This window comes from Heloderma suspectum, chromosome 1 (assembly GCF_057233095.1).
Source record: "Heloderma suspectum isolate Gila_16-S chromosome 1, 16-S_ref, whole genome shotgun sequence".
NCBI lineage: Eukaryota > Metazoa > Chordata > Lepidosauria > Squamata > Helodermatidae > Heloderma > Heloderma suspectum.
Window position 1 is genome coordinate 23,923,878 of NC_139458.1, and position 26,053 is coordinate 23,949,930.

The 26,053-nt window shown below is 41.6% G+C and overlaps 1 protein-coding gene across 2 annotated transcripts in view; it reads right to left on the reverse strand.

The window, feature by feature from the left end:
• DYNC1H1 (dynein cytoplasmic 1 heavy chain 1) overlaps positions 1 to 26,053 on the reverse strand; it is a 72,001-nt gene that overhangs the window by 39,865 nt on the left and 6,083 nt on the right. For both annotated transcript variants that reach the window (XR_014788347.1, XM_084838588.1), the window contains exons 2-23: positions 24,838 to 24,925; positions 16,838 to 17,011; positions 15,903 to 16,158; positions 14,552 to 14,738; positions 14,138 to 14,409; positions 13,409 to 13,636; positions 11,115 to 12,191; positions 10,241 to 10,420; positions 9,147 to 9,296; positions 8,002 to 8,148; positions 7,724 to 7,864; positions 7,330 to 7,506; positions 6,676 to 6,786; positions 5,329 to 5,448; positions 4,824 to 5,063; positions 3,682 to 3,837; positions 2,943 to 3,056; positions 2,259 to 2,369; positions 1,954 to 2,163; positions 1,131 to 1,277; positions 573 to 739; positions 190 to 363 (exon numbers count right to left, since the gene is read on the reverse strand). Coding sequence is in view for 1 of the 2 variants with exons in the window: in XM_084838588.1 (XP_084694714.1) it covers positions 190 to 363; positions 573 to 739; positions 1,131 to 1,277; positions 1,954 to 2,163; positions 2,259 to 2,369; positions 2,943 to 3,056; positions 3,682 to 3,837; positions 4,824 to 5,063; positions 5,329 to 5,448; positions 6,676 to 6,786; positions 7,330 to 7,506; positions 7,724 to 7,864; positions 8,002 to 8,148; positions 9,147 to 9,296; positions 10,241 to 10,420; positions 11,115 to 12,191; positions 13,409 to 13,636; positions 14,138 to 14,409; positions 14,552 to 14,738; positions 15,903 to 16,158; positions 16,838 to 17,011; positions 24,838 to 24,925 (4,627 nt within the window). In the remaining variant the exon portion in view is untranslated. The remainder of the gene's footprint in view (positions 1 to 189; positions 364 to 572; positions 740 to 1,130; positions 1,278 to 1,953; positions 2,164 to 2,258; positions 2,370 to 2,942; positions 3,057 to 3,681; positions 3,838 to 4,823; positions 5,064 to 5,328; positions 5,449 to 6,675; positions 6,787 to 7,329; positions 7,507 to 7,723; positions 7,865 to 8,001; positions 8,149 to 9,146; positions 9,297 to 10,240; positions 10,421 to 11,114; positions 12,192 to 13,408; positions 13,637 to 14,137; positions 14,410 to 14,551; positions 14,739 to 15,902; positions 16,159 to 16,837; positions 17,012 to 24,837; positions 24,926 to 26,053) is intronic.

Below are 26,053 nucleotides of genomic sequence, written 5' to 3' on the forward strand. Positions count from 1 at the left end.
ATGTCAATGCACCTAGGATTTTTTTACGCAAACTAGTCAATTGTAGAAATAGAAAATTGACACCATTGCTCATAGTATTTAGAAATGTAGATCACAGTGATTAGGCAATACACAAACCAATAATCATTGTATTGTCAGGCTATGCTTATAAAACTAAATGTAATGTGATGAAGTGTCGCAATTCTTTACCGAGGGAAAGAAGCTCTCTCTCTCTCCAGGTACTCTCCCAAAGCCTTCTGGATCTTTCCAAGCAAGTCGGCTAATCTTTCCAGTGATCTCTGTACTCCCTGAATATTCAGAACATCCATGACCAAGGGAGATTTTGACACCTTTTTCATGAGGGCCAGAAACTCCGTACTGATGCTGCAAAGTCAAGAGGAGAGAAACTGAAACAAACAAACAAAAGGAGACCCACAACATATCACTACTTTCTTGATGCATGGATACTCTTATACACAAAAGATGCGTAAGATCTTTATACACAGGCCTCCTTAGCTTCACCATGAAAGTCTCCAAAGACCGTGTAACCAAGATTCTCACATTTACATCCAACTCTGAGACCAGAACACTACCTTTGGAACTTCTGTGTTTCAACTGGCAGCAGGTGCTTGATATCGGCACTACCAGTGAAGATCCCTTCCAGGTAAACCCAGCGCCTCTGGACATCTATCCAGACATCGAAGAGAGCCATGATACGATTCAGTTTGTCTTCCCAACTAAGGGCATCTTCTTCAAATACCTACAGATCAATAACTCTTCAGTCACTCTATCAGTCTTCCCAGTTTTTTTTACCTCCCTCCCTCCCTTGATATGCGCTTCATTGTATTTTTTTTTTAAAATCCCACCTTTCCTGAATGGGGCTCAAGGGGAATAATAAGTTTAGAAAATGAAAACCGAAAAGTAAAAAGCTAAGAGAACATAAACAGCTATTAAAAACAATTTGATCAGTTAGCCTCCAGCAGTTTAAAACAGTGTGTGTGTGGGGGGGGCGGGCTTATATGGGAGCTCATACAATTGTGTTCAGTGCTTGTTAGATTGTCTCATCTTTTGTATGGCTTTAAGTTGAAGCACATATTAATATATTCAAATATATTAAGACAGACAGAAAATAAAGTAGTAGAAGCAAAGACCTTGTAGTATGGAGACAGCTTCATTGCAGAAACACTGTTGATGTGCTCTTTGACTTTGTTGAAAAGGTCATCCCAACCACGAATCAAGCGACATTTGTTCTGGTAGTTAACTAGGTCCAGCTCATAGGTGTTCCACACTTCTCGTATCTGTAAAATGGAAAGTATTGTTGAGAATTTGTGCGTTATACTGACTTGCTAGGGTAGAAAACAAAACCAGTCAGGCCCGTTCTGCTTCCTAAAAAAAAAAGGAAAAAGAGAAAGAAAAAAACACACACCAGATACAGAGCACTATCTGTTCGCATAACAAGTGATACATCGTTACACTGACAAGCAAGACTTTAGTCTTAAAAACTCTGCCAAGTCCTCAGAACTTTCACTTATGGGCTCTATGATTATTTCATTCCACAAAAGTTAGATGTTTAGAATTAAACTCTTAGAAAAAGCCCTACAGTCTGTCTAATCAAACAGTTTTCTGAAAAGCTGATCCAGGAGTTCCTGCTTCTTTGGAATCTCAACTGGACCAGGAAGCAGAGTGACACTTCTCTTGCAGAAGGCTGTGTACCTAGGGGTAAGCTGCTCCCCATCTTTCCCTCCTGGCAGTCCCTCCCCCCATTCTCCTGTGTAGCTTGGTTCCTGTTCTTTCTCTTTGCTCTCTCTATATGCAGACCCATAAATAAGAGCAGTAGCAGCCAAAGCATTTGGACTTGTCTTGCCTCCAGTTATGATGAGAAAGCCTCATGGTATTGTGTTTAAGGTGAAAGGAGTTCACTAGGATATAGCCTGAAATGCTTAACTAGCAGAAGTATTAGAAGCCAATAGCTACCTGTTTCAAGAATTCTTCCAGTGCCATCTCTCCCTGTGCCACAAGTAGCACATCTTTCACAATCAGTTCATTCTTCTGCAGGTCAACATCCCAAATCTGTCCCAGAGTTAGTTCAGAAACCACCCAGTTCACATGCAGCCTCTTCATCAGTTGTTTCCAATGACGATCTTTAAGAGCCTCTGACTTCAGCTCAATCACCAACATGTTTATCTGAGGGAGAAAAAAATACAAAGAAAAAAAGTGTAAAATTCACTTGGATATAACACATATGGATACTTAACAAGATTTTTCAAAAGCCAGCTTACCTTCATATAACCCTTCAGGAGTCTCTGAACGTATTCATAAGAGGCATATTGCCGTAAGCGAGCAGGGAAATTTTTCAGCTGGTTTAGTAAGCCATCTAAACTTTGGCGAAGCTGACAAGACAAAAAGAGCAGTTTGAAAAAGTTAGTAGACAGAGCAAAATAATGATGAATGTGGACATTTTTATTAATATTGTTAACCAAGTATTCCTCAATGTTTGCCCAGAGTACTGTCTTGTTCTCCTTTGTAATATGACAGAGACCGGCTGTATGTCTACCCATAAGCTATCCTTTATGCAGTTATCCAAAGGCTCTAATGCAAATTGATCTCATCAACCAATTCTACAAGTTATTTTCCAGAATCCAAATTATTGCTTGGGCTGATGCAATAGGCAAGTGCAGGCTTTATAGATTTCCCCCCTTTTTTTCTTTGAACGATTAACCTGTTTGCATCCCATATCAAATGCTTTTGAAACTCCCCCAAATTTATTGTTGAGTATTCATATATGTGCCAATGTGCTTGTTGCAATACGGACTACATTGCAAGAAATATTTTTAGCTTCTATACAACTGTGATAACTGTTCTTAAGAATTTCACGGAAGGCAGATTTTACATATAAAGTTCTATAACCTCTCTCCCTCTCGCTACTCTCCTCAAACCCTCTACATGTAGAGCTGAAGTAGTACCTTGCGAGGTTGTACTGAAACCCAAGGTTGCTCCTTCATTTGATCAATCTGTTCCCAGACTTTGGAAAGCTCAGACCAGACTCCTTTAAGATCTTGCAGTTCTTCCAAAGCAACCTACAAGGCAAGAGATGGTTCAAAACACTGTTAAATAAGAGTGGAAAGACACACAATATGGCAGAATTCTAGCAATGTTTGATGGATCAGTTTAGCTGTAACTGGATAGACTTCTTTCTAATTATAGTTCCATAACTATAGAATTCCCAGTAGTAATGTATGGCTGTGAGAGCTGGACTATAAGGAAGGCTGAGTGCCGAAGAATTGATGCTTTCGAACTGTGGTGCTGGAGAAGACTCTTACGAGTCCCCTGGACTGCAAGGAGGTCAAATCAGTCAGTCCTAAAGGAAATCAACCCTGAGTGCTCATTGGAAGGAGAGATGCTGAAGCTCAAATATTTTGGCCACCAAATGCAAAAAGAAAACTCCCTGGAAAAGACCCTGATGCTGGGAAAGACTGAAGGCAAAAGGAGAAGGGGGCGGCAGAGGATGAGATGGCTAGATAGCATCACTGATGCAATGAATATGGACTTGAGCACGCTCCGGGAGAGAGTGGAGGACAGGAAGGCCTGGCGTGCTATGGTCCATGGGGTCACGAAGAGTCGGACACAACTGAACGACTGAACAACAACAACAACAGAATACTACTGTTGAAATTCATACACCGGAATACAGGATTTTCATACCTGTACACGTTCTTCACTGCCGCTGAGAAGTCCTGTATCTGTAAGTTCCAAAGCTTCTTTGGCCTTTGCACATTTCTCACGGTCATCCTTCAGCCTCCCAAATTTTCCCTCATATATGGTAAGTGCCTGGAGAGCCTCCTCTGGCCGCAGGTTGCCCTTACGAATGCAGCAGTAATAGTTTTAATGACACATTTTAAAGGTTACCATGATGTAAGTTGGCACTTGGTGTACCAAATTTCAGTTTTACAGCTGGTGTGCATTTACCGGAGGGAGCAATCCTGTGGCTGCTAGACAGTGGCTAGACGGTTATACGATATCTGGTTTTCCAGGAACTGACCTCAGAGCCTGCGCTCCAAGGCTGGTTCCAGGAGAACTGACCTCCCCTCACTTCTGCGCTACCTCCGAGGCAGCATGGAACAGCCCCATCCTCCACGCTCGCAAGAGGAGTGCGGAGTGGCCGAAAAGGGGTGTGTCTGGGGGCGTTCCGGGGTGGGCAGAAATGCCTGTGCTACACATTCTATGTGTTGTACAGCAGCCTCCTCCCCCGCTCTGTCGTCCCATGGCCAGACAGCCGCAATCAGCTGTCTAGCCAAAAATGCAGGGCAGGAGAAGCACGGCGGGAACGATCCCCTCCATGCTTCTCCTGCTCTGCACTGGATAGGCGGTTGCCTCTGAGTTCGGAGGCGGCTGCCTATCTGAATAGGATTGCGCCCTTAACTACTTTGGGATACACCTCATATTCTCATTTTGAGAAAAAGAGGTAGAAGGATCCTACTTTCAGACTTTTCTATTAAGACAGGTATTTTGGAATATTACATGTCTACCAAATTTCAGGTGCCTAGGCAGTGTGAAGTCAGTTAGTTCTTAGTCTCTTTGGTGTGCGTGTGTGTGAGAGAGAGATATACAAAAATAAAAGTGTTGTAGTGGGTATATAGTTTAAACCAGTGGTCTTAAATTGGTGGGTCAGGACCCACTCCTGGGTCATAGTCTGACCTAAGGTGGGCTACAGTGGCAGCATTATCACTATAAAAATATATGGTACGAAATTAAGAAGTGGGTTCCCCAAATGCATGTTTGGGTTAAAGGTGGGTCCATAAGTCTCAAGAGATTGAAGACTACTAGTTTAAATGACAGAAACTTACAGTTACAGGCTTTGTCTTCTCCCAGTCTGTCAGTAGGTCTACTGTGCGGCTCTCCACTGCCCGATCCTCTTGAACAATCTTCATCTGTAGGTTTGCCACTTGTTGCTGAATGGCAGAATCCTTTCGACGCATGATGTCATTGAAAGCACCCCATTCTCCTTCAATGTTATCAATATACAACCAAGATGAAGGAAACTGAAATCTCTGCTTCTCAAGCAAGCGCTGGCCATTACGGTATAGCTACAAACAGCAAAAACAAGGTAGGGTTTTATTTTTTAAAATGCCAGTTAGACATTCACATTATCAGCTGCTACCGTAAGGCAGAGAACCTCATAACAATATAATCTTAGTTGAAAGGGCATATGATCTGGAAAAGTCACCTGAACAGATATGAACAGCAAAGTTTTATCCAGGATTGGCTTAAATAACATATGATCAGGTCATATCTTTATTGTGAAACTTTAAAGTTGAAATCTATTGTAGAAGCTAGCCACAGAAAGCTTACCTCAACTTGTTTCTCAAATTGCTTGATTTTACGTTTCAGTGACTGCACATATGTGATAAATGTCACTGCATCAGATGTGCTAGCTGTATCCACTGAATGCTGCTCCAGCTCTTGCCGTGACTGTAAGTAATTGAATAAAGCATTTTATAGATCTAAGTGGAAATCTAAAAACAGATCTTACAGTAAAGGAAACGAATATGTTTTAGATACACTGCTCTAGAATGCAACACAAGCCTCTAAGGATGTATCAGTCATATCCAATTATGGTTTGACATAGGATTGGTTTGGCATACAGGAGCGCATAGTTCAAGCAGACATCCCTCTATACTCATAGGATTTTTTATGCAAGATCTCCAAGTGAGTAAGTTCTGAGGATAGAGCAAGACGATGTATTTTGTCCTATGTGTGAGATGAGAGCAGGGCCCCGTCTACAAGGCACCGCTTTCACCCCCCCACCCCGTCGCAACTATGCAGTATTTCAGCTTCAAAGTAGCTTCTGGTGGGATGCACTCGTGGTTTACTGCACGCTTCCCTAACAGACTCCACCGTGCCCTTTTTTTTGCCATTATACTTACATGCACAGCTGTGCAGTCCCGTGAGTGTGGGGGTGCAACACTTCAGTGGCTGTTTTGTATTTTAGGGGCTTTGCTGTGTCTTTCTGTCCCGCGTTAGGTAAAAAGTGAGTGTTTTGTGCTCCTTCATTTCCATGCCATTTGTCTGTCAGTTCCCCAGCCTGAGACTCTTGCGATGGTTTGCACTCACAAGTGTGAGCGCTACGTGCCTACCCATCGCTCCAAAATGGTTGCCTGAGCAATGCTGGTCCTCCGGCCAAGACCCCCCCCCCCCCCAGCCCTTGCGCACTGAGTCCAAAAGCAACCATTGCGACGATACGAAGCCGCAAAAAATGTGCGAAAGTGTGACAAAATAGATGAAAACGTGCCTCTGTAACTGCGCAGTTGCGAAGGAATGTGGGGAGTAAAGGGGCATCACAGAGTGACTCAAGCACTACGCATGCCTACAACACACCCACCGCAAAATGCAAAGTTGGTTTGGGGAAGGGACAGATGGCTCACAACTGTGGGAAACCCGCAGCAAACCGAAAACATCACAGCAAAATGCCTCCTTGGAAATCTGCATTTTTCAGGAGAAAACCACGGATGGCTGCGAAACAGCAACTGCATCGTCTAATGAAAAGGACCTCAACTCGTACCTGCCCTGGAGTAAAAGGCTCCTGTAAATGGCCCCCAGGTTTTACTAGCTATGATTAAGGACAAGCAGCCATTTTCTTGCTTGGAGAGGTTTACTGTGACAAATGTTCTTACAAACCCATGTTGAAAGCATCCTTACCTTGGAAATTTGAGAATGGAACTCTGTCATATTTTGACCCAGCATTTGACCAAATTTGCTGAGTACTTCCTTATGCCAGGAGTCATACTTCAAGTTCACCTTGGATTGTACCTACAGTTAAGACAGTGACGCTTTAGTCTACAACATTCTACTTCTGTAACAAAAAAAGCCTTGCTTTTGGTATATACTGTCATCACCCTCCCTCACACCTCCTACTTCTGGTTTGCACTTGCATACATTTAATGAAAGATAATAAAAACAAAGGCAATACCTATGTTTTTCATCTTCTGAAATTGTTGTGAAGTATTAGGCACTATAGTCAGGGGTTCAGAACCTCAGGCCTGGGGTCCCAACCTGGCCCTCCAAAGTTCCCCAGATAGCCACACCCCCTTCCCCTTTCCCACTGATTGTTTGATGGTTTCCTGGATTTGTGCCATTCCCCCAACATTTCAAGCTTTTAGAATGGCTCTTCTAAGGCTTAGTTACTGGCAGGCTTCTCCAAAATGGATTTCTCTAAGGCTTCTCTGAAAGCCTTAGAGAACCTTTAACCTTCTCTAAGGCTTCTCCGAAATCGATTTTGTCTGTCAGACTGAAAGAGGTTCAGGACTATGTTAACAAACCAACAACGTATCTGTTATGCTTCAAAATATTTACCTTTCCATAGTCTATGATAACAGGCCCAAATTCCTTCCTAGTTTCTGCATTGTCAAAGGTTCCTCTAGCTTTCCTTATCTGAACCAAGAGCGCTTGCCACTTATTTAAATCTTCTCCAAGGCGGTTGTAGATATTTTCAGCTTGCATATCCCACAAACATTGATATTGCAGCCAAACCTACAGATCAAGCACACACAGAAAGAAACCCTAAGCAACTCATTTTAAGAATTTAGAATCTCTTTCATATCGAATTCTCATGTCTATGAACTGGCAAACTGAAAAATGTATTTTAAAACAAAACTAACTCCCCACATCATAATCTTAACTTAGACATTGTCACATAGGAGAATGTCACATTATAACCCCAAAATGACAAACAGAATCCCCATCTTACCTTAACGTATTGTTCAACCTCTGTTACAATCCCCATGACTGCGGAGTAAGACTCTTCAAGTGCTGAAGGGCCATCCGGCATCCGTGTCAATGCATTACGATAGAATTTTTCCTCTTCTGACAACTCGTAGTGTACACCCACCTAACAAAATCCAGAGTGCAATATAAGCCACATTTTGAATTTCAAAGCAATGAGTTATTTGAAAAAAAATTCTTGAAGATTTATGTTCAGTCTACTCAAGCACCCTTAGATTCAAAAGTATATTTGTTTATTCTTACCTGGTATCTCTGACTTTGGATTCTAGGCAGTGACAGTATTACCATCTTCCAAGCAAACAACTCTTGGAATAGTTTGTATCTGCAGTCTTCAATTGGTGGATTCAAGTAGATCACCTGATTGGTTATCCGCAGTTCATGCACAACATTCTGCAGGAATAATAAAGACAATGTTCAGTTTAATTTTGCTAGATGAAGTCATAACAAGATGCATTAAACAATCAAAGTTGCTTGAGTTGGAAAGTATGGTACTACATAATTGCCACAGTATTTATATACCTATAGCACAAATACAAGTTGCAGTTATGTATTCTCTTCCTTCAAATTCTCTCTCAAAATCTGCCTCTTCTGTGAAGCCTTTGGCTTAACCTCTTCATCAAGTGTAACCAAGCCTAAGCACATGTAATTAGTATTTACTTGCATTCATCCCTTCCTTCCTCTGCTCTCTCTCAAAATGTCAAATTTAGATTGTAAGCTCCTTGTGGACAGAGTTGTCCCTTCCATTTATGAAATACTGACTGCTAATTCTAAGACCAGCTATACAGATGGTGCTGTTGTTAATACTCAGCAATAAAATCTCTAAATTCAGTATTGGTAAGTAAAATGTATTAATTTACTTATCAGTAATGAAGTAAATTATGTTATTTGGTTGCTTTTCCAATGGTGAGGGTGGCGGAGCAATGAGACAGAGAAGGGCATGAGGATTAGGCACAGGAAATTAAATAGGACTAAAAAATGTTGGCCACAGAGATGGATGGGGAGAGGTATGAGCACAAAAGCCTTACCCCTTGGGTTTCTTGCAAGAGGAAAAAAGGCGGGATATAAATACAACAAATAAACAAATAAATAATAAAATAGTACAGTAGAGCCTAGGAACCCCAATTCCCTATTACGCCAAGCCTTTAAATAAATTCCCCCTGTGTAAACATTTCCCTGTAATCACAAGACCAGAAGCCTTTTGGTAAAATTAAGGTTACCAAATTATGTGCAAGATTATTAGATTTGTTGTACTTGTGCAAACACAGGACAAACCTCACTTATACTGCAGTGTTTCAAAAGAGTTTTTCTACTTCTATCTGAGATCCTTCACAGGTCTCTACTAGCATACAAACTGCATGGAACCAATTGAAGGTGAAGACATCACGTACTTTGATCTTTGGCTCTCCACCGGGCTTATGACTGACTTGTGGAGCATCTGTGTCCATGTCAACTTCTGCTTTGTCATCTGCTTGACCGAGTAGTACTTGCGTCCATGCTCTCAGCCCAGCTTGCAGACGAACTCCCAGTATTCTCTCAATCTACGAAGCAAGCATGTTTAATAAAATTCAAGCCATTCCAGAAATGCAGGCTTAAATTAGGACCTACCAACAGACAACATTAAACACTCACAGATGTAAACATTTTAAAACATTTTAGGGCAATGTCCTGTCCTAAATTAGACTTCCCTGCAAATTGTTCCTAAGAGGGGATGGTTCATATAAAATTCAGAGGGATTATCTGTGTGTGTGGTTTTTTTTTTACATCATGATATTTCAAGAATAAAACCTCTCCTGTCATTTCTGGCTAGCTGAAATAAAGTTTTACAACTTGCTCTACTGCAAGTTCAAATTGATTGATGTAGGGAAACCAACACTTCCTTAGCAATGGACTCTACAACCAGGGGCAGGGGTATCACTTTCCCTAAGAAGTTCTAATATCTATGTCTGTTGGTTAAGCTCTCCTAGGCTCTTCCTTCTAACACCATTTGATCATTATTCTTTAAGCAGTATTCATTGTCCTTTTGTTACTTTCTGAACGAGAAAGCTTATAAAATGGTATTAATCTTACCAATTGGAACCCAAGCAATGAGACTTGAGTCTAAACTTTCCAAATACAGACAAGACTAACAATGCAATCCTATGCATGTTTACTCAGAAGTGCCACAGTGTTCAAAGGAGCTGCTGTCTCCTTCCCTCCCCGCCCCTGGGAACACCCCTTTTCTCCCTGTCCGTGCTCTGTGTTATGAGCACAGACAGGCACAGAGAGGCAGCCACTGTGGTTCTCTCTGCCCCAGCGATGAAGGGGAGTGGGAGGGGGCAGGGAGTATGGTTTCCTGTCTATGAGCTCGTAGTGCTGTCTATGAGCTCGGAGCTGGGAAACAGAAAAATCCAATCTCCCCCAGATGCTATCTAGGGGACATAGGATTGCTCTTTCCATTTAATGTTCAAGTTACTTTCTCTTGGCAACTGTCTGCAAAGCTTACCTCCATATCTAGCTTGTTAACCCAGATGGGCAAGTTGGAATATGAATGAAGATTCAAATCATCCACAGCTTTTTGAACTCTGTTCAAGATCTCGGAGAAGGTTTTGTGATCATACATGCAAGTTTCCAAGGATCTGACTTCCAGGTCTATTTTCTCTTCAATGATAAGCAAATCATCCACCTAACAGGCAAATGAAAAACAACAACCATTTTATGTTCAATTTCAGTCCTTTTCCATAAAGCCACCTCTTCACTGAAGAGTGTCCAAGTTGCTGCCTTTTTGACATTAAATACCCAATATTTTCTGATAAGGAATCCAGCATTTATACAAACAAGTACATCCCTACAACGAGTGATATAGTCTCTCCCAGGGACACTACTGCAACACCAAGTTACAATACAGAAAATACAAAAACTTATATTTTGTAAGTTGTATCAGTTGGTAGCCAGATTTACAGCACATCTGGCAATTAAAATACTTAATCTGCTTTGGTCTTTAGAAAAAATGCTTACAAAACAAAAAAGTATGACCTTTTAAAAGTTGAATTACTTTATTAAGGCCACAATCCTATGCATGTTTAGCCAGAAGAAGTCCTATAGGTCCCAGTATTCCCCAGCCAGCATGGCTGGCTGGGCAATGCTGGGATCTGTAGGACTTTTTTCTGGCTAAACATGCATAGGATTTTACTCTAAAAGCCTCTTTCAAAATCACTGTTGTATTAGAAAAGGACCACCCCCAAATTTGATCTGAACAAACAACTGCTACCACCTTGAATATCTGTACAGCAAGTGCTCTAAGTTTCTATGTGGAAACATTACGTTATCAGTAACCATCCACCTCAAAACCCAAACAGTAAATACCAAAGTAAATTAACCTTTTCCTGGAAGTTGAAGACCGTCTCTGCCAGCCGCTGGACATATGGGTCAAGTTTGTAAGATTCCCACACCAGAGCAATGCCTTCCCCGATCAAAGCCTGCACTTCTTTCTTCAGACCAGCAACCAAGAGGGAAATTGTGTTCCGTTCTTCCACCTTTTCACAGGTCCGTTCGTATGTACGGACACTTTCAATGAGAGAAATGGCAAAAGGATACAGCTGATTTGCCTGATGAGCTTTGTTGACTATTGCTAGAGGAACACGAAACCCGAGCCACTTAAGGTTACGGACTTCTTTTGACAATGTAATTATTTCTGGGAGGAAGTTGACCTTTAGCTTGAGGACGTTTCCTGATCGGCCTCTAACACGAGTGCTTTCGATGGTGAAAATGCGACCAGAGACCCCAAGGTTACGCTGCTGCACCTTCCTGGCCCAATCGTCAAATATTTCTTGAGTGTTGAGCTTCATACGGAAGCTGTCTCCATCTTGCTTCAGTTTCTGACCTTCCACATGGTTCTCCCAACCCTTTCCAAGGACATCTTCAACACGCTTCATGTAGGCTGTGAGCTGCCTGTCAATCTGTTTAGCCCAGATAATAGACCCAGATACTGGAGGCAAATCCCGAACGTGACTCATTTTGCAAGCCTGACTTTGTGGATACTGTACTTTGAATTTGTCGTGAAGCGACTCTATGTCATCTTTCACGCGCTGGATTAACTGCGTTTGGTATTCACGGATAGCACCTCTAATATGGGGCCTGACAAATAGAGCATTGAACCTGGAGAAGATCCTGAACATTTCATTGGCATTCTTTGCTGTGCCAAGCTGGTCTCTTAGGCGAGCAGTAATGCGGGTTTCAACTCTATCAATTCTTTCATCATATCGTTTCATTGCAGCTTCCCAGGCCTCTGTACCTTCTTTGGAAACATCCAAGCCGTCTACTTCTTTAACATTCTCATAAGCAAGGTTCACTTCTTCAATCGCGTTAGCATCAGCAGCATCAAACAACACTTCTGCTACTTTCATATCCTGGGGTTCAGGTACCTCTCCCTGATTTTGCTGGGCCACTGCAGTCACCTACATAAAGTGATACAATCAAGCAGATCTTGTTGGAAATACTAGTAGCAGTAATCATGCTTTTATCTAAGAACAACATACTGCTATATAGTCTCAACACCGAACAAGGTCTCAACAACCACCCAGCATGGTCATTTAACTCACATGTTCACTTGTTTGTCATGGATTTTTAGCACCTTTTATAATGACTTTGCAATATTTATCCTAAAAGCTGATACTGGGAGCTCTCTGCCATTTAAGTAAATCCTTTGGAAGTGGATTTAGAACTATTCCTCCTAAATTAGAGATATTCAAGGAGAAAATAATTTGGGTCAAGAGAAGAACGGGTTTTTACTTTCATAGCTTTGACAGGCTAACCATATGCATAATATAGACTACTACTCAAGTTTTAAAAAGCATTGGTCATTATCAACAGGGCTGGAGCAAGATTTTTTTCTCGCCTCCAACCAGATCACCCAAATTGTGTCTTTTAAAGCAAAGGAGAGCTAATCCATCAGATACAATACCTTGGTTTCAGATATTCATTTCCCAAATGCATATTATGGCTTCTCTATCCAATATTTCACTATCTTAAATATAGCCCAAGGTAAAATGGTTTTTAAGGAGAGGGTTTACAGTGTCTCTGTCCAATTGGATCTTTGTGCAGTTTCCAGTAACAACATAGCACCCTGGTTTGCAAAGACTAACGCTGAATGTGAAAGTTATTTTACTCTTATTTCTAATCCCCGTCTCAGAAAAGTTTTAACACAATTAAGGATGGAGCAGATGAAAATGGCAATTTTGGAAGAGAGCTTTAATAAAATGCCTTATGCCTCCAGACTTTGCCCTTCTCATAGCGGCAAAGTGGAGGACCTGCCTCATTATCTGTTTTATTGCCCCATCTTTCCTCAAATTCGTCCCAAGTATTTAGATCCAATTTTTGAAAACAAAAGTCCAGATGGTCTGATTCAGAGAGAATAAACTTTCTGTTTACATGTCATAATAAAACAATTACCTTGGCACTGGCCAATTTTGCCTTTGCAGCCCACAGCTAGAGAGTAGTTTTTTTGACCTTGCAGAATTATTACAAATGTGTTATATATGTTTTAGCTGATTTTTATCCATTTTATATGTTTTTTGTATGCTTCTTGTAACCATTGGTTGAAATAATAAAAGCTTTATCATCATCACCACCACCACCACCACCAACAGAGCAAAGGGAAGCAAAAATGTACTACCTGAGGCCTTAACACTCTCACAATAACTGCTCGCAGTTGCTCATGCTGGCGTCGAAACTTCCTCATTTGGTCAAGACGAGCCTGCAGCTTTCTATGAGCAGGATTGATACGCCACACCATCTTCAGATTCTCTTCTCGCTTTCTTTTCACAATGTCTCTCAGCAAGACCTGCAGTTTCTCATATTCATCATCCCAAGTCTGGAAGACTTCAAAGCATGCAACCATGACCTGAAAGAAAGATGTTCCATGACAAACTCTCAGTACGTTGTATATATCCACAAAGGGTATGATATTAGAGGATCTGCCTCTGAACTTTATGGAGGGAGAGGAGCAGATTGGTAAATTAGGTGTTATGGAGCAGCAGAAGTTATGCTACATTGCATTGGACACTGACTTCAGGGTCATTAATAACATCACCCTGCCCCCCCCCGCCCCCATTTTGAAACTCCAGGCAGCATTCTGAACCAGCTGTTAAGTTGTCAGAAACGTTTTTAAAATGATTAAGTAGCATCACCACATATCTCAGCCTTATAATCAAAAACAGGCTCCTCTGTTAACAGTGCTAAAGCTTTGAAGAGCTAGGAGGAGTGCATTGTGGTTTCTGGAGATCTAGCATTCTTTTATTTTATTTCAACTTATTTTCAGGCTGCCTTTAAGGGTAAAACATTCTTTTCAAATGTTTAGCTTAATGTTCTCCCCGCACACCATTGTTATCTAAACAAGACCTACCTTCTCAAATTCTTCATAGGCAACGTGCATCAGTTTTCGTGTCCCCAATACCTTGAGTAGCTGGGAGCTCAAGTCTCTTGAAATGGCCTCCACTAGACGCAAGGCCCTTTGAATAGGGTACTTTGTATTTCTGATTTTTCTCAGGTGAGTGAATATTGCAACCAATGCCTGCCTTATTTTATCCAGTTCAGTAGCAGACAACAAGTCGTTCAGAGGGAAATCTTTCATCAAGGGATTATAGTCATTCACTGTCTCCAATGCCTGTTTTAGACCTGGGTAGTACAACAGAAAGTTGACTTCACTTTTTCAAGTTGTTAAAATACATTAATAACATGCAATAAATTTATATTAACATGAACCAAGAACTAGAGTTCTGCCAAATTCTGTTTCTGGGCAGCTTCTATAAGCTCTTACCTGTGTCTGTATCAAAGCTGACAGTAGCATGAAAGCGTTTGCCATGTTTCAAAATGTCTAAAGTTAAGAGGACTTCAGGGCTTTCACGCTTCTCCTGAATACGGTAAAGAGCACGTTCCAAATTCAGCCAGAAGCTGATTTCTTGCAAAGCAGTGCCTGATGCAGGGTCCCGATCTAGTTTGGTCACCTTGAAAATATTAATAAAGAGCTTAATGATGCTTCCACTGTTCAAAACATGCTGAAGTCAAAGCACTTTAAGGCGTAAGTGTACTTGGTCAGATGAGTACACTACCTACTGAATCCCCATCCCACTACTATGTTCTGAAAAGCTGCTTGGCTATGTCAACAGAGATTAAAAAATAGAAAATCCTATATATGTAATGAAAAGAAGTTAGATACAACAGAAAGCCTTGCTTCCAGCACTAAGTCTACAATACTAAGCATACTTACTAGAGACTAAGTCCCACCTCTGAGTAAACATGCATAGGCGGTATGTAAGACTAATTGGTTCTATACACATTATCTCATATGCTTCAAGACATTTATTTACATGCTTTCTCCTTAAGGAAAGCCTTTGCATGATTTGTCTGCTAAAGAACCCCTCTGTGTGTTTGCTAAGGAATCCCTCTGTGTTGCAGAGGATTCTAGAGTGCACTCTTGGTTTATGCAGGACACCAGTCAAGGACTTGGTAGTACCCACTACAAACAGCCAATACTCTCCTGCAGCTGCACATTACAGGAGAGATTGTTAGGCACTGGTGAATCTCTCTTTCAGGAAATCTCATCTGCCATTACCATCTTCTCCTTAAGAAATCCAAAGTAAAATCTCTGGGGTTCTTCAGATACCCAGGAATACAGTTTGAAAACCACTACTCTATAAAATGCATTCACCAATTCCTGATGAATTAACTCAAAGCTGATGCAAGGTTTACTTTAAATAAAACTGCAGTGGGCCTGAAAGTGTTTGACTGGCACATATACAAAAGTTATTGGAAGGATACAGAAAAATCTAGTACAGGATGGGGAACATGTGGCCCTCCAGATGTTGGAAGACTGGAATTCCCATCAGCCCTAGCCAGCTTAGCCAATGGTGAAAGATGATGGGAGTTGCAGTCCAACAAAATCTGGAGAGCACACATTCACCATCCCTGGTCTAATGCATAATTGCTTCTTTATGAACATGTAATTCCTAATACACTCCACACAGATTACATACTGAACATTTCAGCTTCATTTTAAGAAAATGCAACTGGCAAGGAATCTAACAGTGAATTAAGAAGGGAAAATGAACCTCCTTTGATGACAACATTGGATTATCTAATACAATATTAAATTTCTTTTCCTGATTTACCTTTTGGATTTCTCTAATCCACCGGTTAACTCCAGACTGCAACTGGTTGAGAAAAGTTGGGTCTTCAACTTTATCACCAAAGTCAGTAACTTTTGGCTTTTCTCCACGTTCATAGCACTGCTTGGCAACATTAGTAATAATTGGATGAATTGGCAAGCTAATCTCCGGTATTTCGATATTCTGCTGCAGATGCAGAAGTCCCATTTCGAGTTCTGCAATTTTTTTCTCAACGGAGGGAGCCATTTTATCACCATCCCTGAGGGAACAAGGAAGTAAGTCAAATGAAAATTCAAAACCAAAGTCACTTTCAATAAATGTGGTATGCAATCTGGGCTGTTCTCTTCGCGCAAAGACTACACAAGATGTTACCAAGTTTCAAAGGTTTTTTTTTTTAAGTTAGTACATAAACTTGTAAAAAAAAGTCTGGGATTCAAAGGGCCACCCAATGTCCTTCTTTTACACAGTTTCAGAGGCCTCTCTCAACACTGACAGCCAGTGTGAGGTAGTGATTAGAGTGTTGGAAAGGGACTCAGGAGACCCAGTGTCTAGTTTCCACTTGGCCCTGAAGCCCATGGGTGACTTTGGACCAGTCACTGATTCTCAGCTTAACCTACTTTCCCAGGCTTTCAGGAAGATAAAATGTAGAGGAGGATCACATATGCTGCCTTGTGCTCCTTGGAAGAAAGCCGGGTTATAAATATAACAACTACATAAACAATAAACAATGGGGACCTTTGGAAGCAGCCTTGAATGCAGCATGAGACGCTCCAATCAGCAGAAAAACGTGGGGAAGCCCTGATCCACACAAACATGTGAACCTTAGGATCCCAACCGTCATCTGTTTACCCCATAGCTTTCTATCTCTCCCTTCCCTACGCACCCTTTATTCCTTCATGGACATAATAGCTAGAATTTGTACAAAATAAAGTAGTTACCTGTCTGCTTTGCCAGACTCTCTGATGTAGGACTTAAAGAAGGGAGCAACAGCATTGCTAATGAAGGAATGCAAAGTTTCATATGGAGAGTCTTCACTGAGCGTTAGAACTCTAAGCTGTGAGGAGACAGGCTTGTCTGCATCAATTATTGGTGCTCGTTTAATGAATGCCAAGCTGTAGACAAAAAAGTATTAGTAATCACCTATTCAATTTAATTTGAGAATGTACAAGTTTTAGATTCATAGGATATTTGTAGATTAACAGATGTTCCCATGCATTACACACCTTTAAAAGAAGAATCCACAAGTCTTCTAAATCTTAAGTTGTTTTAGGTTTTAATAAAGCTTTAAAAATTTAGCTCTTATGAACCATAAAAATAAAATCAAAGAGCCAAACATCAATGACTAGGTTTATGCTCTCTATTTGGGGCCAATCTTGCCTACACATACTATCTGACCTATATGCAGAATGTGGATACAAAGGAGTCCCTCAGAGGCTAAGGGAGCGGTATTCGTCCTGTCCCAGGGCACAGACTGGGTTTGCACCAGGCAGCTTTTCTCTGGGGGGAGGAGAGAAAAACTCTCTCTTCTTGTCCCTCCTCCATCCTGAACTTACTCATGAGTAAGCCTTGCTCAAGAGTAGATCTGCTAAGAATGCCCTCTCCAGCTGGTAGATCAGATGTTTCCATGGCGCCTATTCAGACATTGCATGAGACATCCTAGGAAAGCAAGCCCCTCTTTAATAATGAAGGACTTAGGTTTGGGGTACTAAACCCAGTAAGTGAAGCATCAACCAGTGACCCAACCCAGGAATTGTGTACACACACCACCAGCTTTTCTGAAAAGCATTCAGAAAATGCACTGGATGCAAACACACTCATGAAAATGACTAAACTCTTTTCTATACTAGCAATTTAGAATCTCTTTGTCTTTCAGTTTTTAAAAACTTTCAGGCCTTGTTTGCCACATCTGGGATCACAAGAGATCTCTCCCTTCTCTACTTGCCACGTCCAAGTTAGAAAGGAAGAACAGTATTTCTACATGTAAGCATGGGCGAGTGGAAAGAGAAGAAGAGAGAAGCAGAGAGACTTCATAGCCATGTGAAAGACTTCTATTAGGCAGCAGCCAGAGCTCTCATCTGTCTCTCCCTGTCCAACCTACAGAGGCCCTGAAGAGAATTTCCCACCAATACAGTTTGTTTCCAAATCCCAGAATTCTTTGTACGTCCCATAACTACATCAGTTATATGAATTCCGGAAGTACAAGCTGGGTTTTGAAGAGGCAGAGGAACTAGAGATCAAATCGCCAACTTTCGATGGATCATGGAGAAAGCAAGAGAATTCCAGAAAAACGTCTATTTCTGCTTCATTGACTATGCTAAAGCCTTTGTGTGGATCACAACAAACTATGGCAAATTCTGAAAGAGATGGGGGTACCAGACCACCTTACCTGTCTCCTGAGAAACTTGTACGAGGGTCAAGAAAGAACAGTAAGAACCAGACATGGAACAAATGATTGGTTCAAAATTGGGAAAGCAGTACGACAAGGCTGCATATTGTCGCCCTGCTTATTTAACTTATATGCAGAGTACATCATGAGAAACACCGGGTTGGATGAATCACAGGTTGGAATTAAGATTACCGGGAGAATGATCAACAACTTCAGATACGCAGATGATACCACCCTAATGGCAGAAGCGAAGAGGATCTAAAGAGCCTCTTGTTGAGGGTGAAAGAGAAGAGTGCAAAAGCTGGTTTGAAACTCAACATTAAAAAAGCGAAGATCATGACATCTGGCCCCATCACTTCCTGGCATATGGAAGGGGAAGAAATGGAAGCAGTGACAGATTTTATTTTCTTGGGCTCCAAGATCACCGCAGATGGTGACTGTAGCCATGAAATTAAAAGACGCTTGCTCCTGGGGAGGAAAGCTATGGCAAACCTAGACAGCATAGTAAGAAGCAGAGACATCACCTTGCCGACAAAGGTCCGTCTAATCAAAGCTATGGTTTTCCCAGTAGTAATGTATGTGAGAGCTGGACTATAAGGAAGGCTGAGCACCGAAGAATGGATGCTTTCGAACTGTGGTGCTGGAGAAGACTCTTACGAGTCCCCTGGACTGCAAGGAGGTCAAATCAGTCAATCCTAAAGGAAATCAACCCTGAGTGCTCATTGGAAGGACAGATACTGAAGCTCAAATATTTTGGCCACCTAATGCAAAGAGAAAACTCTCTGGAAAAGACCCTGATGCTGGGAAAGACTGAGGGCAAAAGGAGAAGGGGACGGCAGAGGATGAGATGGCTAGATAGCATCACTGATGCAATGAATATGGACTTGAGCACACTCTGGGAGAAAGCGCAGGACAGGAAGGCCTGGCGTGCTATGGCCCATGGGGTCATGAAGAGTTGGACACGACTCAACAACAACAACAACAGAGGAACAAAAATCACTGTTATTGCAATTACAGCTTTCTGAAAGATGTTCATTAAAGTTTGACTGCAAACTGGAGAGACTGAAGACTCTCCACCGTTAGCTGACATTAGAAAGGCATTACTGGTCTGTTCTTCCAGCAGAACTTTCACTGTCTCTCTTGCCTTTCGTGATAGTTCTGTAGTTATCTTGTAGGCCCCAAAATCTTCTCATGCCCCATACTGAATAACTGCAGCATGTTTCCAAACAGTTAGGATTAAAGAGTAGGGATTCTAGGGCTGATATCATCTCCCTTTCTAGAAAAAAATCCACCACCTAAATTTAAGCATTACATCAAGTCTTCCTGGTATCCCTCTTCTTAAAGAGGGACAGTCCTGTGCCAGCAGATAGGAGTTTCAAGTCCACCCACCACTACCCTCTCCCCACAGTTCAGAGACAACCCCTACTCTGACTCTATAACCTGGCCTCCCAAACCCAGAAAGTTGCCTCTACAACACGGGAGGCTATCAAGACCCCAACATACACACCAGTCTGCACACCTTTGATGTCTTCTCTTTTCACACAAATCCAGTAATACCGCCCTCTTAGTTGCTCTTCCGTGTCTTGCAATTTCCACCGCTCATCTCCATCCTACACACAGGGTATACATGGGGGAAGAGAGTTCCCCCATGCCCCCTCATTTCCATCTACCTAAAGACTGCAACCTTCAATCCTTAAAAGCCTGTTGTATCAAGGCAAGTTTTTATGACCTAAGAAGTGGCAGCAGATCTTTCAAAAAAGACAGGAGAAGCAGTGTGTGTCCAACTCAGTAACAGACACCCCACCTCTCATTTTCTTCCAGCTCTTCAAAGATATCCCTTCAAGGCCTGAAAAGATTTTGGGGGGCCTGCAAGTTGACAGCAGAGCTATTAAGACAGGCAGGGGAGATACTGAGCTGAGCTTTCACTAGGTATAGTATCTCTAGCAGTAATGGAAGGAATAGACCAGCATTATCATGATAATGTTAGCCAACAAGGGGTTTGTTTTTCATTTTCTTTTCTAGGATTGTAGTTTTCAGCCAGCTTAAAAGTACTTCTTAATGAAATCTACAACAGCTATACAAGGATTCTTGACACTCTGCCTAAATAACTGATGATGCACACTGAAATCTAGTTTTTTAAAAATTAAATGAGATTTGAAATTTAGGAACAACTCCTATGATTCGAGTACACAAGTCCTTTTCCTATAGAATTTCACCGAGGCCCAGTTATTCTGGGACAAACTTCTCCAGCTTTGTATGAATATTAACTTTTCTTTGAAGAGACTTCTAGCTTGCGGTCCCACATTCTGGAATACACTGGGTGTTTTTTGTTTTTTTTTTTTACCTACAACCCCTTCATGGATCACTGCCTTGTTGTGGCGAAGGGGCTTGCGTAACTCAGTGAAGCCATAAGCTATGCCGTGCAGGGCCACCCAAGACGGACAGGTCATGGCAGAGAGTTCTGACAAAATGTGGTCCACTGGAGAAGGAAATGGCAACCCACTCCAGTATTCTTGCCAAGAAAACCCCATGGAACGTGTCACAAGGCTAAAAGATATGACGCCGGAAGATGAGCCCCTCAGGTCGGAAGGTGTCCAATATGCTACTGGGGAAGAGCAGAGGGTATTTCCAAGTAGCGCCAGAAAGAGTGAAGCGGCTGGGCCAAACCCGAAAGGACACTCAGCTGTGGATGTGTCTGGCGGTGAAAAGAAAATCCGATGCTGTAAAGAACAATATTGTTTAGGAACCTGGAATGTCAGATCAATGAATCAAGGTAAGCTGGAGGTGGTCAAACATGAGATGGCAAGATTGAACATCGACATCTTGGGAATCAGCGAACTCAAATGGACAGGCATGGGCGAATTTAATTCAGGTGACCATCATATCTACTATTGTGGGCAAGAATCCCTTAGAAGAAATGGAGTAGCACTCATAGTCAACAAAAGGGTGGGAAAAGCAGTACTGGGGTACAATCTTAAAAATGATAGAATGATCTCAGTACGAATCCAAGGCAAACCATTCAACATCACAGTAATTCAAGTCTATGCCCCAACCACTGAGGCCGAAGAAGCTGAGGTTGATCGGTTCTATGAAGACCTACAACACCTTCTAGAACTAACACCAAAAAAAGATGTCCTCTTCATCATAGGGGATTGGAATGCTAAAGTAGGAAGTCAAGAAATCACCAGGATAACAGGCAGGCATGGCCTTGGTGTACAAAATGAAGCAGGACAAAAGCTAATAGAGTTTTGCCAAGAGAACATGCTGATCATAGCAAACACTCTTTTCCAACAGCACAAGAGGCGACTCTACACATGGACGTCACCAGATGGTCAATATCGAAATCAGATTGATTATGTCCTTTGCAGCCAAAGATGGAGAAGCTCCATACAGTCAGTAAAAACAAGACCTGGAGCTGGCTGTGGCTCAGATCATGAGCTGCTTCTTGCAAAATTTCGGCTTAAATTGAAGAACGTCGGGAAAACCACTAAACCGTTCAGGTATGACCTAAATCATATCCCTGATGAATATACAGTGGAGGTGAGGAATAGATTTCAGGGATTAGACCTGATAGACAGAGTGCCTGAGGAACTATGGACGGAGGTCCGTAACATTGTTCAGGAGGCAGCAACTCAATCCATCCCAAAGAAAAAGAAATGCAAGAAAGCCAAGTGGCTGTCTGATGAGGCTTTACAAGTAGCTCACGAAAGAAGGGAAGCAAAAAGCAAAGGAGAAAGGGGAAGATATACCCAACTGAATGCAGAGTTCCAGAGAATAGCAAGGAGAGACAAGAAGGCCTTCTTAAATGAACAATGCAAAGAAATCGAGGAAAACAACAGAATGGGAAAGACTAGAGATCTCTTCAAGAAAATTGGAGATCTCAAGGGAACGTTTTGTGCAAAGACGGGCATGATGAAGGACAAAGAAGGCAGGGACCTAACAGAAGCAGATGAGATTAAGAAGAGGTGGCAAGAATACACAGAAGAACTATACAGGAAAGATCTGAATGTCCCTGATAGCCATGATAGTGCGGTCACTGAACTTGAGCCGGACATCCTAGAGAGTGAAGTCAAGTGGGCCTTAGGAAGCATTAGTAACAACAAAGCTAGCGGAGATGACAGTATTCCAGCCGAGCTATTTAAAATCCTAAAAGATGATGCTGTTAAAGTGCTGCATTCAATATGCCAACAAATCTGGAACACTCAACAGTGGCCACAAGACTGGAAAAGGTCAGTTTACATTCCAATTCCAAAGAAGGGCAACGCCAAAGAGTGTTCAAACTACCGCACAATTGCGCTCATTTCACATGCCAGCAAGGTGATGCTCAAAATCCTACAAGCTAGGCTTCAGCAGGATGCGAACCGAGAACTACCGGAAGTACAAGCTGGGTTTCGAAGAGGCAGAGGAACTAGAGATCAAATCGCCAACATTCGCTGCATCATGGAGAAAGCAAGAGAATTCCAGAAAAACGTCTATTTCTGCTTCATTGACTACGCTAAAGCCTTTGATTGTGTGGATCACAACAAACTGTGGCAAATTCTTAAAGTGATGGGAGTACCAGACCACCTTACCTGTCTCCTGAGAAACCTGTACGAGGGTCAAGAAGCAACAGTCAGAACCAGACATGGAACAACCGATTGGTTCAAAATTGGGAAAGTAGTACGACAAGGCTGCATATTGTCACCCTGCTTATTTAACTTATATGCAGAGTACATCATGAGAAATGCCGGGTTGGATGAATCAGAGGTCGGAATTAAGATTGCCGGGAGAATTATCAACAACCTCAGATATGCAGACGATACCACCCTAATGGCAGAAAGCGAAGAGGATCTCAAGAGCCTCTTGTTGAGGGTGAAAGAGGAGAGTGCAAAAGCTGGTTTGAAACTCAACATTAAAAAAACTAAGATCATGGCATCTGGCCCCATCACTTCCTGGCATATAGAAGGGGAAGAAATGGAAGCAGTGACAGATTTTACTTTCTTGGGCTCCAAGATCACCGCAGACGGTGACTGTAGCCATGAAATTAAAAGACGCTTGCTCCTTGGGAGGAAAGCTATGGCAAACCTAGACAGCATAGTAAGAAGCAGAGACATCACCTTGCCGACAAAGGTCCGTCTAATCAAAGCTATGGTTTTCCCAGTAGTAATGTATGGCTGTGAGAGCTTGACTATTAAGGAAGGCTGAGCGCCGAAGAATTGATGCTTTCGAACTGTGGTGCTGGAGAAGACTCTTACGAGTCCCCTGGACTGCAAGGAGGTCAAATCAGTCCATCCTAAAGGAAATCAACCCTGACTGCTCATTGGAAGGACAGATAATGAAGCTGAAGCTCCAATATTTTGGCCACCTAATGCGAAGAGAAAACTCCCTGGAAAAGACCCTGATGCTGGGAAAGACTGAAGGCAAAAGGAGAAGGGGACGGCAGAGGATGAGATGGCTAGATAGCATCACGGATGCAATGAATATGAACTTGAGCACGCTCCGGGAGAGAGTGCAGGACAGGAAGGCCTGGCGTGCTATGGTCCATGGGGTCACGAAGAGTCGGACACGACTGAACGACTGAACAACAACAAGCAACATGAAGTGCTGTAAGTGGTGCTGATTCTTCAGGATACCTTGAGAACAGGTCATTTTAGCTGCATGCATAGGATACTTAACAAATTCAGGCTCTACACATAGATGCTATGGTAATGTTGCTACTGGTACTAGGTAAAGGAACACATTTCTTGGACAGACAGAGCCAAACTGAAGGACTACAACACCTGCCATCAGCCTCTTTTATGCAGTATGGCTGGGGCTCCCAACACCCTATGGCCAGCTGTAGAATTCCAGATGTTGAAGACAGCTGCTCAGTCTCTATCTTGATTTTCCCCATCCTATCCATCATTTTCTTGCCCCATAACTTGGGTATTATGCAAGAGGAAGAGTAAAAGACTAGTCCTTATATGCCCCATTGTTTCTTTCCTTATATCCGCCATGTAACCTGCTAGAATCTGTTTCCTTCTTATATCCTCCTATTATGTCATATCAATGCTACAAAAATCAAGTAGACAGATAGCTTGCAAAATCAGGAATCAGGTTAATTCAGCTATATGATAATCCATAGCCTTTGAAAAAAGGAAGCCTGCCATAAAAGTGAATAATGCTACTGTAAGAATATGTATTGAAGTTTCTATACTTAAAATACAAAAATTCACCTGTGTTTTAAAACATGCAATTAAGCTGAAAATCAAAAGATATAAAATACTAGAGGGTTTGATATACTCCAAACAGAACTTTACTCAATCTTGTTTACATAGTTATGAGGCAGCAACCAGGAAGCCCAGATCAAAACCAGCCTTTTCCCTTGCTTAATGTATAGCTGTTTCATGTTTGTCACATGCTTTATGTCACAAATAGGGAAATACTGACTTTGAATTTTCAAAAGCTGATTAAATATACCACAGACATATTTAATGCAAAAGACACTACTATCATATTGACCAGAACACTACAGGATCAGCTCTCAACTCTTAAAACATTGTCAGAAGAGAAACCTAAACATATTTGACTCACCTGTTTGACTTTACGCCATAATGAATGTCAGTATTTATACCATAGGAAATACATTCTTTTTCTTCCTCTCCTTCATCACCAACATCCTCTGCAAAGAATTAGGAGATCTTACTAGCATCAGTTTTAAGTACCTACCCAACCCCTATTCTTAGTGAGATGTCTGTTATTAGTAAGTGCCAATACCTTATCACTGCTGAACTAAGTTTTCAAAGCCTTGATAGCTCCAGTAAAAAGGCAGTATAAAAATACTAAAAATAATACATCAAGAAATGGAATTATGTCTACTGCAGTTGGACAAAACTAATTAGTATTTGTCCTTCTCCTCACTATTATGACCCATATGTCCAAAACTTTGTATTCAAGGAGAGTTGAAAACTTAATTCTTTAGACACCCCGCTGCTGCCACCCCCTTGCCCCAATCTTAAGTATGTTTATTCAGAAGTAATATTCAGTGAGGCATACTCCCAAGCAGATGTATGAGATTGCAGGCTTGTCCACCCTGTATTCCGGAAATGCATGACCCTGAAGCTAGAGGGATTGATGCGCATGACTTCTACTGTTTTATACAAACCCCTTTCTTTCCCTGGTCTTTATTCTATATTCAATATCTTATTTTGACTTCCGAACAAAGAATAGCTCCTACCAGAGATTCTCAAATTCAGAGTCTGCCTGACAAGGCCTGCAAAGATTAGTTTTTAATACCTCAAGATTCAGTAAAAATAAGAATTATTTAAAAGCAATTACTGTTTCCCCAAGCTGTTTTGAGTTTCTTTTAAAAGTATATAGGAAAAGAACAGTATAAGACAAAAATGAAGAGCACTGTTAACTTGATTATCAATTCAGAGGATGATGTCATTGCTTTAGCAGCCAAGACTACAGCAATGAAACCACTGCAATGCAGCACAGCAGTTTCCATATAAGAGGCACGCCCAAATGGGAAAGAGAAAGAGGAAGTGTATGAGATTCAAGAATACATTTTTTCAGGAAAGAAATCAGCTTTAATAAAGGGAATTTTAGATAATCCCTGTAATACCATGGGCTTTGTTTGACAGAACAAAATATACGCTACATGTTAAATTTCATTGTTAAAGCTAAGCTACTTTTTGCCAAGAACAGTCAGATCTCTGTGCTTTATACTTGGAATAAACAACCAATTCCAGAACATTCACAAAAATTTATTATGAAAAACAGCAATCTTAATACTTCTGGGGTCATG